The sequence below is a fragment of the Symphalangus syndactylus genome, chromosome 16, assembly GCF_028878055.3.
Source record: "Symphalangus syndactylus isolate Jambi chromosome 16, NHGRI_mSymSyn1-v2.1_pri, whole genome shotgun sequence".
Classification (NCBI taxonomy): domain Eukaryota; kingdom Metazoa; phylum Chordata; class Mammalia; order Primates; family Hylobatidae; genus Symphalangus; species Symphalangus syndactylus.
In genome coordinates, this window is record NC_072438.2 from 63,901,195 (window position 1) to 63,918,690 (window position 17,496).

The 17,496-nt window shown below is 36.7% G+C and overlaps 1 protein-coding gene across 4 annotated transcripts in view; it reads left to right on the top strand.

Annotated features, from left to right (window-relative positions):
* The window catches only part of PRKAA1 (protein kinase AMP-activated catalytic subunit alpha 1), a 40,185-nt gene that overhangs the window by 18,423 nt on the left and 4,266 nt on the right, over positions 1–17,496 (top strand). The window contains exons 1-9 of one of the 4 annotated variants that reach the window (XM_055245439.2): positions 1,161–1,223; position 2,433; positions 3,670–3,811; positions 6,065–6,158; positions 9,689–9,833; positions 12,065–12,152; positions 13,887–14,111; positions 16,340–16,826; positions 16,938–17,064. In XM_055245439.2, the coding sequence (XP_055101414.1) occupies positions 1,176–1,223; position 2,433; positions 3,670–3,811; positions 6,065–6,158; positions 9,689–9,833; positions 12,065–12,152; positions 13,887–14,111; positions 16,340–16,826; positions 16,938–17,064 (1,357 nt within the window). In that variant the 5' untranslated portion in view covers positions 1,161–1,175. Of the gene's footprint in view, positions 1–1,160; positions 1,224–2,432; positions 2,434–3,669; positions 3,812–6,064; positions 6,159–6,587; positions 6,633–9,688; positions 9,834–12,064; positions 12,153–12,630; positions 13,788–13,886; positions 14,112–16,339; positions 16,827–16,937; positions 17,065–17,496 lie in introns of those variants that run through there. The other 3 variants (XM_055245437.2, XM_055245438.2, XM_055245440.2) reach the window with 3 other exon arrangements.

The window sequence follows — 17,496 nt, forward strand, 5'->3', positions numbered from 1 at the left end:
GCCGTAATCCCAAATGTTGAAATACTGAAAGATCAAAATCTCTAAAAATCAGAATCCCTAAATTCTAAAAACCTCACATATCTGAAATCCTGAAAATCAGAATCATGAAAGATTAAAATCCCAAATGTTGAAATGCTGAAAGCCAACACCTGGGGTAGAAATTAGTGCATATTCAGTGGTATGAAAGATAGTTGCATCATTTTACTTGCATCATATTAGGTGGAACGGATTGCCTTTTTATTGTATTTATCTGGAAATTAAGTATGGTTTAAGGAGATGGTTTATGGGTGCCAAATTGACGAGGGGTGGATTCGTGGATTTAATTTTAGGTGTTAACTTGACTGGATTAAGGAATACCTAGAAACTTGTTAAAGCATTATTTTGGGTTTGTCTGTGAGGAGATTAGTATGTGAGTCTGAGTGGACTAGGTGGGGAAGATCTGCCCTCAATGTTAGTGGCCACCATTAAATCTGCTGGGGGCCCAGAGAGAACAAATTGTTGCCTTTCTGAGAGCTGGAACGGACTTTCCTTCTGCTGAATTGGACATTAGAACTCCAGGCTTGTTGGCATTTGGTCTCCGGGATATACACCAGCAGCCCCCTGGGTGCTGGGCTTTCAGCCTCAGACTGAGACCTGGTTTGGCTTGGTTCTGAGGTCTTTGGACTGAGCCAAACTACCAGCATGCCAGGGTCTCCAGCTTGAAAATGACCTGTCGTGGAACTTATCAGCCACTATAATTGCATGAGCCAATTCCCCTAATAAATCATCTCTCATATATCTATGTATATGTATATCTTATTGGTTATGTCTCTCAAGAATGCTGTCTGTCGAGAATTATGTCTGACGAGAATGCTGACTAATACAGATTTGGTATTGAGAAAGCCAAATATCATTCCTTCTTACTGTATTCCTTACAGCACAATGGAAGAGACCTGTGAAATTGTTCCCTTGCAAAAAGGCTGTGATAAATTAAGTATACCAGGCTACTTAATGGTGAAAGAGAAAAGTTTAAAAGCTAATTATTATTGGTGTTGTGAAGACAGAAAATCACTTAATTGCAATGGCCAAGCAATAACCAGATTTCTAAATGGTCAGCATATACTTAACAAAATTTTTAGACCACAACCGCTCTAGTCTAAGCACAAGTGAATGTTTTGAAGATCATAGAAGTGAATATGCAGGTGAAAAATATAAGAAAGCTCCCCTGCCATATTATTCAATCAGTTATGACTTCTGCCCTTTCACACATAGGGCCAATTTGCTATGCTATGTATTTTATCTTTGCATCATTTCTAATATCGCAGGTATAAATTCTGTAAAGGCTTTTAGAGAATTCTAATTCATTTTATGCACTTTTTTTGCATATTTGACTCCATGATAGTGCATTATCACAATGTGACGTAATGTGTAAACATTGTGCATGTACATAAAAATGTTGAAACTTGCTCAGTAAATTAAGAGATGTCCGTTTTGTTCATCTGTATTTGTGAAAGATAAAATTTCTCAAGATCTTGGCTCTTTGGGTGACTCTATTGCAGTTTTTATGCAAGCGGTAGTGACCCATTGCAGTTTTTGATCGATCTTGTCAGAAGATTCAGGTTGTCTGGTATTTCAGATGACCGCAGTTATGAATCTGGGTGCACCTGATTACCAACCATAGTGATACGTGTTTATCCATTTTGCTTTTTAATCTATTTCTTCATGAATACATTTTATCTGTTCCTATTATACCCATGCAATGGTTGTTAGTATACCTGAGTGTTTATGCTTGCAAAAATATGTTATTAGTGCCTATTTTATTGTGTAAAGGGGCCTATGAACTGTTCCATTGTGTTTTTATGTTTCTCAAATAAATCTTTTAAAAATGGAAATAAGTGTCTTTTAGAGAACTTTTTACAAATTATTTTTCCAGAATTCTATTTTTAGGATTTTGTTCTTTTGGGATTGTGAGTTTTAGAATTTTAGATTTTAGGGATTTTGATCTTTTGGGATTTCAACATTTGGGATTATGGCATTTGGGATTGTGTCTTTTGGGATTATGTCCTAAACCCAAATTCTGTCACCACCGACTGTCTAGTGATAGCATTTAAAATGGAAAGATAAAATGACTTGATTTTTTTTCCCTTTATTTTTAACTGCATTTTGAAAAATAGAGGCTGGGCATGGTGGCTCACACCTATAATCCTAGCACTTTGGGAAGTTGAGGCTGGTGGATTGCTTGAACCTAGGAGTTTGAGACCATCCTGGCCAATATGGTGAAACATCATTTCTACAGAAAAATACAAAAAAATTAGCTGGGTGTGGTGGGGCCTGCCTGTAGTCCCAGCTACTTGGGAGGCTGAGATGGGAGGATCACCTGATCACCTGAGCCTGGGGAGGTTAAGGCTGCAGTGAGCTCTGATTGTGACACAGCGCTCTACCCTGGGTGATAGGGTGACACCCTGTCTCAAAAAAAAAAAAAAAAAAAAAAATTAAAAAACAGGAAAAAAAATTTAAAACATAGAGAAACCAAAAAAACTAGAAACCACATGCACATGAACCAGAATTTCAAAGGTATAAGAGGTTATGGATGGGGAAATGTATCTGTGGCATGAGAGAGTCTTTTGGGATGATGGAACTGTTCTGTATCTGACTATATAATGCTGGTTACACCAATTTCTATATGTTTTAATATCCATATAAATGATACTAAAAGAAAAATTTCAGTCTGTATGTGTGATAGGTTAAAAGGTGAAAAATTAAAAGAATTTAAAAATACAAAAAGGTATATAGCAAAAAAGTCTCCTTCCCCTCTTTGTTTAGTCTTCTAGCTTTCTTTTCTGGAAGAAACCACTGTTACCAATTTCTTAGGTATTCTCCTATGTCATCACTCTTAAACATCTGAACATTTGGGATGCATCTGGCAAAAGAGAAAAGAACTTACATTTGCTTAGCTATTTTCTGAGGATGCTAGATAACTACTCTTATAATATATGTCTAAATATATTATTATTTTTATTTTGTTGAGACAGAGTCTCAATCATCACCCCAGACTGGAGTGCAGTGGTGCGATCTGGGCTCACTGCAACCTCTGCCTCCCAGGTTCAAGTGATTCTCCTGCTTCACCTCCCAAGTAGCTGGGATTACAGGCATGCGCCACCACCGCACCCAGCTAATTTTTGTATTTTTTGTTTGTTTGTTTGAGACAGAGTTTTGCTCTTGTTGCCCAAGCTGGAGTGCAGTGGTGTGATCTCGGCTCACTGCAACCTCTGCCTCCTGGGTTCAAGCGATTCTCCTGCCTCAGCCTCCCGAGTAGCTGGGATTACAGCTGCGTACCAGCATGCCTCGCCAATTTTTTGTATTTTTAGTAGAAATGGGGTTTCACCATGTTAGCCAGGCTGGGCTCGAACTCCTGATCTCAGGTGATCCGCCCACCTCAGCCTCCCAAAGTGCTGGGATTACAAGCATGAGCCACTGCTCGCGGCCATTAATTTTTGTATGTTTTAGTAGAGATGGGGTTTTGCCATGTTGGCCAGACTGGTTTCGAACTCCTGACCTCAAGTGATCTACTCGTCTCAGCCTCCCAAAGTGCTGGGATTACAGGCGTGAGCCACTGCACCTGGCCAGAATATGTGTAAATATATTATTAGTCATACTTAGTACTAATTTATTAAATTACTTCTTTTACAGTTGGCAAACATGAATTGACTGGGCATAAAGTAGCTGTGAAGATACTCAATCGACAGAAGATTCGGAGCCTTGATGTGGTAGGAAAAATCCGCAGAGAAATTCAGAACCTCAAGCTTTTCAGGCATCCTCATATAATTAAACTGTAAGCTCTGTTTATATTAAATATAGTCCAGTCATCTTTTCATCTTTTTTGTTAACCGACTTAATGTGACAAGTGAGAAAAATGACTGACACTTCTTTTTGTTTCCTGAGGGTTTTGAAAAGTTTCTTCCTAGGCCGTGTGCGGTGGCTCACACCTGTGATTCCAGCACTTTGGGAGGCTGAGGCAGGCAGATCACTTCAGGTCAGGAGTTCGAGACCAGCCTGGCCAACATGGTGAAACCCTGTCTCCAGTAAAAATAAAAAAATTAGCTGGGCATGGTGGTGGGCGCCTGTAATCCCAGCTACTTGGGAGGCTAAGGCAGGAGAATGGCTTGAACCTGGGAGGCGGAGGTTGCAGTGAGCTGAGATCGTGCCATTGCACTCCAGCTTGGGCAACAAAAGCGAAACTCTGTCCCCCCCAAAAAATAAAAGTTTCTTCCCATTCATGTATTTTTCTAACGCCACTGATGGTCATTTAAGCCTATGTTCATGTTTTGCCCTTGTGCTTATCAGCTGTTATCTTCTCATTCTTTCCTGTCTTCTGGAAAGATGCCCTTCTGGTAATGTTTGGTGCCCCGTTGCTGTAAAACCAACAATGATCTGCTAATAAAAACTCTTGACCTCCAAATGACCACATGATGTCAGTTAGCCTCACTAGTGAGAATGCGGTAGTAGAAAGGGTTTTTCCCCATCCTGCTTATACCTGAACATACAGATAACAAAATTTCAGGAATCCAATATTTCAAAAGGGCAGTAATCTTACTGTTGTTTTACAGTTGCCAGTTATAGAGTCTACAAATAACTATTTCCTGCTCAGCTTCTGCTTTGTTATGCGGGCAATAACTTAAAGCTGCTTAGGTTTTTCTCCTGAACTGGCTGACTCAAATTTGTTTCACTCTTACCTCTTCTCATTTGTTGAGTGCTATGGTTTTAAATACCATCCATACGCTGACCACCCCTAAATGTACATCTCTTGCTTCAAGATCTCTTCTTTTTTTTTTTTTTTTGAGACAGTCTTACTCTGTCGCCCAGGCTGGAGTGCAGTGGCGCAGTCTCGGCTCACTGCAACCTCCACCTTCCGGGTTCATGCCATTCTGCTACCTCAGCCTCCCGAGTAGCTGGGACTACAGGCACCCACCACCAAGCCCGGTTAACTTTTTGTATTTTTAGTAGAGACAGGGTTTCACCGTGTTAGCCAGGATGGCCTCGATCTCCTGACTTCGTGATCCACCTGCCTCGGCCTCCCAAAGTGCTGGGATTACAGGTGTGAGCCACCGCGCCTGGCCAAGATCTCTTCTTACACCAGACTCATTTGCGCACTGCTGACTTTACATTTCCATTTGGATGTTCGCAAGGCATTTAAAACTCAACCCGGCCCAAAATGAACTCTTTATTACTCTCCCAAACCTGCTCTTCCCACAGTTTTCACCATCTTGGCTAACAGCCAGTTACCCAGGGCTAAAACTTAGGAACCATTTTTAACTTCCCTGTTTCTTTCACTTTCTATCATCCATTTCCTTTCTTCCTTCACAATCAAGCTAGGATTTGATTGCTTCTCAGTTCCTTTATTGCTGTCAGCCTGGTCTCAGCCACCTTCATCTGTCTCATGAAATCCTGAAGTAACCTCCTGTGGCTACCTTTACTGTCGACAGTTAATTCTTCACACTGCTGCCATAGTTTTCCTTTTAGTATGCCAGATCACATGACTGCTTAAAACGTACGATAGCTTTTCATCTTCCTTGTAGTAAAAGCCAAAGCCTTATCATGGCTTGTAAAATTCTGTGTCTTCTGGCCTGCAGTTAACACCTTTGACTCTACATCCTATTTCTCTCTTAATATTCCTCAAACATGTCAAGCAGGCTTCTACTTGGGGAACTTTGCAGTTGCTATTCCCTCTCCCAGTTTCACTTTCCTCCTAGATAATTACATAATTTGTTCCCATTCTTCTTTTAGGCTCAGCTCGAATGTTACTTTATTAGAGGCTTTCCTTTAGCACTCTGTATACAAAGATTCCCCTTCATTTGCTTTATTTTTCTTCATAGCATGTTCCACCACCTGAGGTATTGCTTATTTATTTAGTGTCTGTTTCCTGGTTCCTGGAACATGAACTCCATGAGAGCAGAGAATTTTTGTTTCTTGCAGTTTTCCTAGCTCCTAGCCTAGTACCTGGTATACTATAGGTGCTTAGTAAATATTTATTGAATGAATGAATATACATGTTTTAATATTCGTAGACAATGTTTTCTCTCACCAGGTACCAGGTCATCAGTACACCATCTGATATTTTCATGGTGATGGAATATGTCTCAGGAGGAGAGCTATTTGATTATATCTGTAAGAATGGAAGGGTAAGCTGTTCTGCTTTAATTCTGTATGTATTTTGTAACCCCCCTTTATCCTTTACTAGCATCAAAATGTCAGCAAGCAATTTTAAGAGGTCTATTTAATAACCAGTTCCCTTAGTCATATATTTGTTTAGAATCATAAACTATTTAGAACTAGAAAGGATCTTAAATATTATCTCTTTAGCCTGTTTATACAGATGTGGATACTGAGCCTCATAGCTTATATGTTTGCTCACAGTAACGTGATTTATTAATGATGGAATTGGCTTGAGACCCCAGAACTTAGAATCCTCAGACTTATGCTTCTAGGGTATACAAATACTTTGAATATGTATCTTAATGTAATTAATCGTTACAAAATATTACTTAAAGATCTAGTCCTTACTAGTCAATTCTAGCCACATTTAAATTGCATTCATTTTTTGGTTTCAGAAATCTGATATACCTGGAGTAGTAAAAATAGGCTCCACGAAGGAGGTAGGAATTAGATATAAAGAATTTAGAGCTGGAAGGAACTTTATAGGACATTTTGAACACTACCTTAAGTTACAGATATAAAAACTCAACACTGCCCTCTGCCCATACTTTTTCTCATACCCAGGTTATGTGGTATACAAAAGCCCCTTTGTGGGAGAGCTGTATCTAGCCCTGAAAAGAAAGCTTTTCTCCCAATCTTAAGTTATTTACATTACTCATTCATTTGTTCTATATAGCATGTCTATTTACTTTTATCAAAATCAAACTTATTAACCAAGTTAATTTTGATTTTACTATTTCTTAACATGATTCATTTCTGTTTCAGTTACTCCCCTTTACTCCTGCTTCTCCTTACCAAAAAAAAAAAAAAAAAAGTTCTGCCTGGAGAAACGGGAAACAGGCACAATTGATATATTTTTTCTTATCTTTTCTGTTGTTGTTTATTTCTTGGTTTTACCTTGTGGGTATTTCTTCAGTTTTACCAGTTGAATATTAAAATTTCAGCACCCATATTTTCTATTTCAAAAGCTTCTTATTTTCTGAAATTTTCATTTCTTTAGTCTGCTGTTATTTGCCTCACAGACGTAATAACCTAGTCTGAGGATGGCATTTTAAAAAAAGTTTTCCTCTGTTCCGTCTTGTTCTGTACCTTCTGTGCTCTCTGCATTCATTTTATTCATTTTTGTCTTTGATGCATGGCCCTTCTTCAGATATTTGGTGATTCTTGACTGTCCACTAAATATTTAAGAATAGGGTGTTAAATGCCAGGCTCATGTGGGTAGGACTTATTGATTGCTGGGTTTTCTCATAGCTTGAATAGGTAGGGACTTGTCTATTTTATTACTGTATACCAAATGCTAATAATAACAAATACTTTTTCTTGGATCAGATATTCGCTCCAGAAGAAACCTTCCCATTTCCTTAAAGGCCTTAGCTTAGCTGCCAGTGCTGCAGGAGCTGAGTGGGGAAAAGAGATGCAAGTCTCACTAGTTAATATGTTGACTTCGTCTTAGCCCCCATGTTTTCCTTAGGATGCCTTATCCCTGCCTTGGTGTCCTTGAGAGCAGAGCTGGTTCAGCCTTACTAGAGTAAATTATAGGTCTTACTCCCCAATATGGGTGAGTTTGAAAGCTTCTTACTTCAAGCACTTGTCCTGTTTTCAGCTCATCTCTCACTTCTACCTTGAGCATTTCCCTATGTTTCCAATTTCTAAGGCTTCCCAGGCTTTGTGTGCAGATGTTTATTTTTTACTGGTTTCTACCCCTGTAGGCGTAGGTTTCAGCTTTCTCTTGTGGGCTTAGTCTTTATTACTGTTTATCTATTGTCGTCCTTGGTGACTCCTCTTGATTACTGCTGTCTCTTTTGTTCTTTTTGTCTTTATGTGCGTCTTTTATTGCTGATGTCATTTTAGTGATGTTTCAAGAGTTGGAGACAAAAGATTTAATCTGCTATGTTTAATTGGAAACGTATTTTGACTTTTCTAACCTTCCTTTATAGACATCCCTTTCTCCATCCTTTGTAATTGTACTTGTTTCTAATACAGTATAATTTTCATTTTTGTAGTCTGTCTAGTTATTTTACTTTTTATATTTTGTTTAATCGTTTTCTCCTATTTTTTCATATTTGAACAGATACTCTTTTTTTTCCCCATGAACCTACAAATCTAGAAATAAAAGTATTAGAATGCTAAAGGACTAGTATTTTTCTAGAGGAACGGTATCTTATAATAGTTTCTTCTTTCAAAATAAATTACTGATTTGTATTTTCTCCCAGATTATCCATGCCCTTTAAGGTGTATGTCTGGTTTTAGAATGCTAATTTGTGACCTATGTTAGAGAATTGCATATTGGAGTCCTTCGCCTAGAGGATTAATAGCTTATTTATTAAATATGACTTCTTGGGAGCACACATGTCCAAGTAATGGTTGTCACTTATGTTGAAAAAAGTGATAAGAATATATGGATACATAGAGAAGTTTAAAAAAAATACTTCAGGCCTCATGCAGTGGCACATGCCTGTAATCTCACCACTTTGGGATGCTGAGGCGGTAGATTGCCTGAGCTCAGGAGTTTGAGACCAGTCTGGGCAACATGGCAAAGTCCTGTCTCTATCAGAAATACAAAAATTAGTGGGCATGGTGGCATGTGCCTGTGGTCCCAACTACTTAGGAGGCTGGGATGGGAGGATTGCTGGAGCCCAGGGAAGTCGAGGCTGCAGTGAGCCGTGATGGCACCACTGCACTCCAGCCTGGATGAAAGAACGAGACTGGGTCTCAAAATATAGATAAATTTAACCCCCCCCGCCAAAAAAAAACCAAACAAAAACAAAAATGTAGTTGCTACATAAGATTTTTTTTTAGCAAGCATATTAAAGATAAAATGCTATGATATTTTATTAAATGAATTAAGGTGTTTCTTGTTAAAATGTCTTCTATTTTAGGACATACAGCAACATAGTTGCTTGCTGGTTTATGAATAGCGCTTAAATATTACTTCCTCATGGTCTAAAATAGTATCCCCCACCCCACTATCACTCACTGCACCCATATTTTGCTTTATTTTTCTTCAAAACAGTATCACTCCTTCAGACTATATTTGTCTATTTTCATCAACTAGATTAGGGCCTTTGTTTTATTCATTGCTGTGTAATGAGTGTCTAAAGCAATGTATAGCACGTTGAAGGTATTCAGTAAATATTTGTTAAAAGAATGAAAGATTTAACATTTCCAGTTTATAAAAGGAAATATGCCAAATTTCAAGTAGATATTGAAATTATTTGAAATAACTCATGAGATATAGAGGAAGGCAAGCTGTTACAATGTAGTCATATGCAAATGATAATATTAGAAACTTGAGTTACTGATTTGGGTTCCAAGACCATCTTAGCATTTCTGTTTTGTGCTGCAGGTATCTCCTCCTCATGTCAAAAGTATCTTATAAGTGAAGTTCATTCGGAAGATTTTCATGTATTTTGACAATTTTATAGGTTGGAGAATTATAGATAGGACAATTTACTTTGAAAGACACACCTTTAAAAAGCCTCTTTACTTTTCTTAGCTGGATGAAAAAGAAAGTCGACGTCTGTTCCAACAGATCCTTTCTGGTGTGGATTATTGTCACAGGCATATGGTGGTCCATAGAGATTTGAAACCTGAAAATGTCCTGCTTGATGCACACATGAATGCAAAGATAGCTGATTTTGGTAAGGATAATTTTATAGTTTCTTAACATTCATTTCTAATGTTCTTATAGTTTCAATGAACCTATGTAGAATTCTTCAGATAACTGTAAAAGATTATATAAAGTAATAGACTGAGTATATCAAAGTATTCTGTTTTGTCTATGAACATACAAAAAGAAGAAAAGCTAAGAAATCATCTTTTCTTAGCTTTAAATGTCTTTATTACTATTACTATTATTTTATAGAGGCAGGGTTTCGCTTTGTCACCCAGGCTGGAGGGCAGCGACGTGATCATAGCTCACTGCATCCCCAAACTATTGGGCCAGGTGACCCTCCTGCCTCAGCCGCCTGAGTAGCTGGGACTGCAGGCATGCACTACCATGCCAGGCTAAGTTTTGTCTTTTTGTGGAGACGGGTTCTCACTATGTTGTCCAGGCTGCTCTTGAACTCCTGGTCTCAAGTGATCCTCCTGCCACAGCCTCCCAAAGTATTGGGATTACAGGTGTGCACCACTGCACCTGGCTCTTTAAATATCTTTAAAATTAAATTTTAAACAACTTAAGTTGGTAGCATTAGAGAGACTATTTGAGAAGAGGAGTATTTGTGAAAGAGAAGGTAGCAGCTTTATTTCCAGTATGTTCAAAAGAATCAAGTATGGAGAAGGAAAGTGAGTGGGATGGAATTATTTAAAACTTTGAAAGCCAGAAGTGAACTATGTGAATTTAATTATTTAAAATTATTTAAAACAATTTTTTAATTAAAAAAATTTATTTAAAAATTATTTTAAAATGTTTTAAATGATAGTAAATTATAATTTGTTTAAAGAACCTTTTGATTGTTAAAAATGAATTTATTTTGCCTGGGCATGGTGGCTTATGCCTGTAATCCCAGCATTTTGGGAGGCTGAGGCGGGTGGATCACCTGAGGTCAAGAGTTCAAGACCGGCCTGGCCAACATGGTGAAACCCCATCTCTACTAAAAATACAAAATTAGCCGGTCATGGTGGTGTACACCTATAGTCCCTGCTACCCTGGAGGCTGAGGCAGGAGAATTGCTGGAACCCAGGAGGTGAAGGTTGTAGTGAGTTGAGATCGCCTGTCCGGCCTGGGTGACAGAATGAGACACGGTCTCAAAAAAAAAAAAAAAAATTATTTTTTCTGTATTTCCTATATAAATTGCCATTGACCTTACTAAACCTAAGAGAAAAAGGAATCTCTTCAGTTCTTTTCTTTAGGTTGGTTTTAGTTCAAATCAGATAACTTTTTTGTTTGTTTGTTTTTTTGTTTTGAGACAGAGTTTCACTCTGTCACCCAGGCTGGAGTGCAGTGGTACGATCTTGGCTCACTGCAACCTCTGCCTTCCAGGCTCAAGTAATTCTCCCACCTTGGCCTCCCAAGTAGCTGGGACCACAGATGCGGGCCACCATGCACAGCTATGTTTTTTGGTATTTTTGGTAGAGATGGGGAATCACTATGTTGGCCAGGCCGGACTCGAACTCCTGAGCTGAAGTGATCTGCCTGTCTTGGCCTCCCAAAGTGCTGGGATTACAGGCGTGAGCCACCACGTCTGGCCCAGAGAACATTCTTATAAAAATTTTCCTCAGTTTTGACTACATCTATGTATCTATATCTATAACTATATCTATTTAAATGTTCAGAGATTAACTGGAAAATGCCAACCAAACCTGAGCTGGTGGTTTTGGTGTTTTTTTTTTTTTTTAAATAGTAATTGGCTAAATTATTTGGATTTCTTATTCCTCAGTTGATTATTTTTATAGGGTGCATTTTTGAGGGAGCAACAGTTTCTTTTTGGAGTAAAACTATGAGGGAACTTTGAAATTCAAAATTACTGTTTTTTTTTTTGTTGTTGTTGTTTTTAAAGAATCAGAACAGGCTTAATAGGAACTTTGAATTTTAATCCTTCTATTCATCTGTTACAGATTATTTTCCCTAGTAATTTCTGTACTAATAAAACTTAAACATGCCAAGTTTTTTCTAATAAGCAAAATAACCAACAGCTTAATATATTTGCATTAAACTCTAACAGTGCACTAACTTTAAACGTTGAAATAGATTACACATTTTAGGGCATAATGGCAGAATATTTGGCTACAATAGACCATAGGATTTTGTTGAAGCAAATAACAAAATGATGATTTATCATTTTAATGCAAACTCGATTTTATTGTTTAATGGGATTTTAATTTTTGTCTTTGGGAAATCTTTTGAGTAGCTGATTTTGTGCACTTTCAGGTCTTTCAAACATGATGTCAGATGGTGAATTTTTAAGAACAAGTTGTGGCTCACCCAACTATGCTGCACCAGAAGTAATTTCAGGAAGGTAGTATTTGATACCCTGCCGCCCTCAATACATTTGAAATTGTCTTTTTCTCCTAGATTTTGTTAGTCTATAGTGTCATATTTAATTCTAATGAAAGGAAAGAAATATAAGCCTTATTCTTAACCACATTTATACGTGAATGAGGGTTAAGGACTACAAGTCAACATTATATTAAAGTTGTTAGAAGAGAGTACATTAATTTTTTTCCCAGGTGGAAGAAATGGGAAGTTTAAAACTAGGGTGTTTAAAAAGTAGGTAAGACACTGGAAACTTGAATAATACAGAAATATCTAGTAGTTAGAAAAGGATTACTATTTACTTAGAGGAAAAATTAAACATGTAATGTGTAGCTTTAATTTTTTACATAGATGGCATTTTGTAGTACCTTTATGTTTCATGATAAAACGTCTTGGGGAATTGGGCTGAAGTAATCTTTAGACTTCATTTATGTTGCATCTTTGTTCTTTAAACCTTTTAGAGACTGCAATATTATAAGAACTTTAACCTCTCAATTTACTAACTACCAGCATTGAGAACATGAAGATATTTGTACAGTGTCACTTTTTGAATAGTTTGGAAAACAGGAGAATTTAATATTTTTAAGAATAACTCTTTGTCCGTCACTATACTACTGAAATTGAAAACAGAAGCTGAAGTTTGCTAGTTTTTATAATGAACTTTTAATAACTTTTCACCCAAACCATGCTTATTTGTGTGAATGTTTTGCATCTTGATTAACTCAATGCAGAAATACTGTAGTATTTTCTTTCCATTTTTATAAGCTTGTTGGCCTAGACTGCTCAAAGAAATGAGATTTGTGTAAAAATACGGCTGGCTGTAAGGCAGGGGTACCTAATTTTAGATTTGTCAAGTTTCATCTTTTTTTTTAATATTAACTTAATGTCAAAAATTATTTAAAAAATTTTTAAAAAAATTGTGTTGTCTGTCTTAATTCTTTTAGGAATAAAACAATTCAGAACATGGAGACTGTGGAAAGTGTTATTTAAATAAATAAAAAGAAATGTTATAACTGTGCATATATGCAATGGGCTATTACTGAAATTTAATTTTTCTAGTTTGGATAAAGTCTTTCTTCAAGCTCTTGGTGTATGAGAACTTTTACTTTCAAAATAATATTTATCGATCAGTTCAGCAGTACATAAATTTAAAGAAATCCTTTTCCTGAATCCAGACTTTGAATGGGTGATCTAACTAGTCTGCAGCTAGTTAAGGCACTTGACTACAGTGCACTGCAGATGGGATTTAAAAACTCTGTGAACCAATTTGCCTGGCTTTCTTTCACAGCCTCAGGATCCTTTCACCTTGGTGTAAGGGGTCTTGTGTTATTGGGATTGTGGGATCAGAGTCCATTACTAAAGAACATTCTCAGTTGATGAAATGTCACTTAATCTCTCCTCTGTAACAAAAACCAATGGTTTTAAATTGAATAGTGATACGTTTGTTCAAGATTTGGCCCTATTGTTAGATCCCATCAGGGCCATAGTAAATAGTAGAACAGAATTTTAGCCATGGTGTGTAATTTACAAAACTTCTTGACGTTTGTTTTCAAAGATAATACTGATGGAATTAACGTTATGTGTAACATGTAGTAGTGGCTATAAAAACCATATTCTGCTTATGAATTCTTTATGAAATATCCATATTTGAAGTTTTTGATTAACTGATTCTTAGGTTAAAATGATTCTTTAATCCAATTGTAATTTCCTGTTACAGATTGTATGCAGGCCCAGAGGTAGACATATGGAGCAGTGGGGTTATTCTCTATGCTTTGTTATGTGGAACCCTTCCATTTGATGATGACCATGTGCCAACTCTTTTTAAGAAGATATGTGATGGGATCTTCTATACCCCTCAATATTTAAATCCTTCTGTGATTAGCCTTTTGAAACATATGCTGCAGGTGGATCCCATGAAGAGGGCCACAATCAAAGATATCAGGTAATAAAGCAGTTTGGAAGTTATCAGATCTAATAGTATCCATGATAAAAGTTATGTGAAAAAAAAAGTTGCAGAACAGAATATACAGTGTAATCCTGTTTTTATGTGAAAAAAATAGAGTGTATAGACACATTTATTTTATTTTGTTATTAGAAATACATAGTAAACTGGTTACCTTAGGGAAGTAAGATTAGTAAGAGGGAGGGCTTTCACTTTTTACTTACACATCTTTGTTTTGAAGTTTTTACAGTGAACATCATATTACTTTTTAAATTAACAAAAAAGCTAATGAAAAACTGGTGCTGTGGCTCACACCTGTAATTCCAGCACTTTGGGAGGCTGAGGAAAGAGGATCATGTGAGCTCAGGAGTTTGAGACCAGGCTGGGTAACATAGCGAGGCCCCATATGTATGTATATCTTTTATTTTTATTTATTTATTTTTTTTGAGACAAGGTCTTGCTCTGTCACCCAGCCTGGAGTGCAGTGGTGTGATCATAGCTCACTGTAGCCAGTAACTCCTGGGTCAAGTAATCCTCCCACTTTAGCCTCCCTAGTAGTTGAGACTACAGGCATCCACCATCATGCCTGGCTGTTTTTTGTTGTTATTGTTTTGTTTTTTGTTTTTGTTTGTAGTGACAGGGTCTTGCTATTTTTGCCCAGGCTGGTCTTGAACTCCTGGCCTCAAGTGATCCTTGTGCCTTTCCCTCCCAGTGTGGGGATTACAGGTGTGAGCCAGTATGCCTGGCGTTAGAATTGATACTTTTCAGTAGTAAATTTGTGGGTTGCTATTTGATTTCTTATCTCATGAATTACTGTATTTTTTTTTCTTTTTTTAATCCCAAGTAATGAGATTTAATTGACATGTTTTTCCTGGTAGTATACATTGAATTACATGCAAAATTCCTGTTTTGTAGGTAAAAGTCAGTATTACCAGTTTCATCTGGTTCAACCTAATAGTATAAATTAGACAAAAATGATGATGACACATTTTCTTCTCAAATTTGGGTGAGCCATTTCTGATGAAGACTTAAACAATTTTATTGCAAGCTTTGTTTCTTTTTTTTTCCCCCTATGGAAATTTTGGTCTCTTTTGGTCTTCTAATGGCTAGACTGCACATTTATCTGAGAAGGAAGAAAGAAATCAGATATGGATCTGGGAATAGTAAATACGAAAGCATTAGTATAATGAAGAAGAAGGAAAGATTATATGTGGAACTTGAAGCTTGATTACTTTCCACTTACTACACATGTTTTAGACTAGCTAAAAAAGAGACCATGAATGGCAGGGCATGATTTTATCACCAAAGGGAAAGGACAAATCATTCTCTAAAATTTATATTTTAAGATATCTAGGTAAGAAATGTTTTTGCTTGTATTTTACCTATTTTCTTCCAATTAAAATGTAATACATGACAATTGAAAAGACTTAGAAAAACACCAACAACAATAGAGAAGAGAATAGAAAATTGTCTTTAATCCCATGACCCAGAAGATAACCATTGTTCTTTTTTTTTTTTTTCCTCTCTGGATTTTATTTAGTTTTAGCAAAGTGACATAGTTCAGGTCAAACATATTCTTAAATATGTGAAGTTAGGGAATTAGAATAGGAAGTCATTCAGGGCATGGCCTTTCCAGTCACACAGAACTGGGTTGTAATCCTGGTTCTGTCACTTACTGTCTTTGTGACCTTGAGCATGTTCCTTGATGTTTTTTTTTTAACCTCAGTTCCTTCATTTAAAACAAAGAGATATTATCTTCATATAATTGTTTCGATGATGAGGGGAGATAGTGTATATGAAGTGTTTAGCATAAAACTTAGCACATAGTAAGTACTCAATAGTTGTCTACTATTTTTCTTGTTATATTATTTTCACTTAACATTATATCAAAAGAGTACTATAATGAAGCTACCTAATATGTTCTCTTTCTAAGCTGGAAATAAGCTGTTCTTTTCATTGTTTGTCATTGTCATTTGTCCCATAACTTTTTTCCCCCCATTGCTGTATCAATACATTCTCCCTCTTAAAACTGGAGGGAGATTGGAGCATTTCCCTCAACATACACAATGAAGTGCGAGCTAGAAGAGGAAAATTTCAGTGCAAAAGGTGACAATAATACAGTATGAATATAAATATAAATTAGGTCATATTCTAAATTCCTTAAACTGTTACTTTCAGTCTCAGCTCTATTCAAAGTCCTTCTCCTGATCCTGCCATTTTTCTCTCAGGGAACATGAATGGTTTAAACAGGACCTTCCAAAATATCTCTTTCCTGAGGATCCATCATATAGTTCAACCATGATTGACGATGAAGCCTTAAAAGAAGTATGTGAAAAGTTTGAGTGCTCAGAAGAGGAAGTTCTCAGCTGTCTTTATAACAGAAATCACCAGGATCCTTTGGCAGTTGCCTACCATCTCATAATAGATAACAGGAGAATAATGAATGAAGCCAAAGATTTCTATTTGGCGACAAGCCCACCTGATTCTTTTCTTGATGATCATCACCTGACTCGGCCCCATCCTGAAAGAGTACCATTCTTGGTTGCTGAAACACCAAGGGCACGCCATACCCTTGATGAATTAAATCCACAGAAATCCAAACACCAAGGTGTAAGGAAAGCAAAATGGCATTTAGGAATTAGAAGTCAAAGTCGACCAAATGATATTATGGCAGAAGTATGTAGAGCAATTAAACAATTGGATTATGAATGGAAGGTAAGAAAGAAAGAACATTTTGATTATTAGCATATTTGGTAAACCCATAGTCTATAAAATGTTTTATAGAAGAATTACTTTTGACTTGGTTTTTGTTATACCATGTGCCAGGTTGTAAACCCATATTATTTGCGTGTACGAAGGAAGAATCCTGTGACAAGCACTTACTCCAAAATGAGTCTACAGTTATACCAAGTGGATAGTAGAACTTATCTACTGGATTTCCGTAGTATTGATGGTATGTACATCACACAAAACAGCATAGATTAGACCTTGTTACTAACTTGGTATTTTACTCTTTGATTCTTTTGAGGCTTCTTGACTTGTTCCTAGTAATTCAACTGCAAAGGAATAAAAAATGTGACTTCTTGTGCCTTTGCAATATTAACATTTATGAATCTTATTATTCTTGTAATCTTATAGCATATTGTCCTTTTAAGATTATCATCTTGTAAAATCCTTAAAGCCAGGTGTAGTCTGATCCTAAGGTGATAGTTTTCTGCTGCATTTGTTTTTTTGGTGTAGTTCATTTTGATAAGAGACAATGTTTTATTTAGAAATAAATATTGACTCTTCTGTAAGCTTTTATTTATTATTAAATAAGTTTTCAGTTAAGAATGAAGTTATGGCAGTTCTTCACTGGCCAATTCAATTGCATTAAGCTACACTG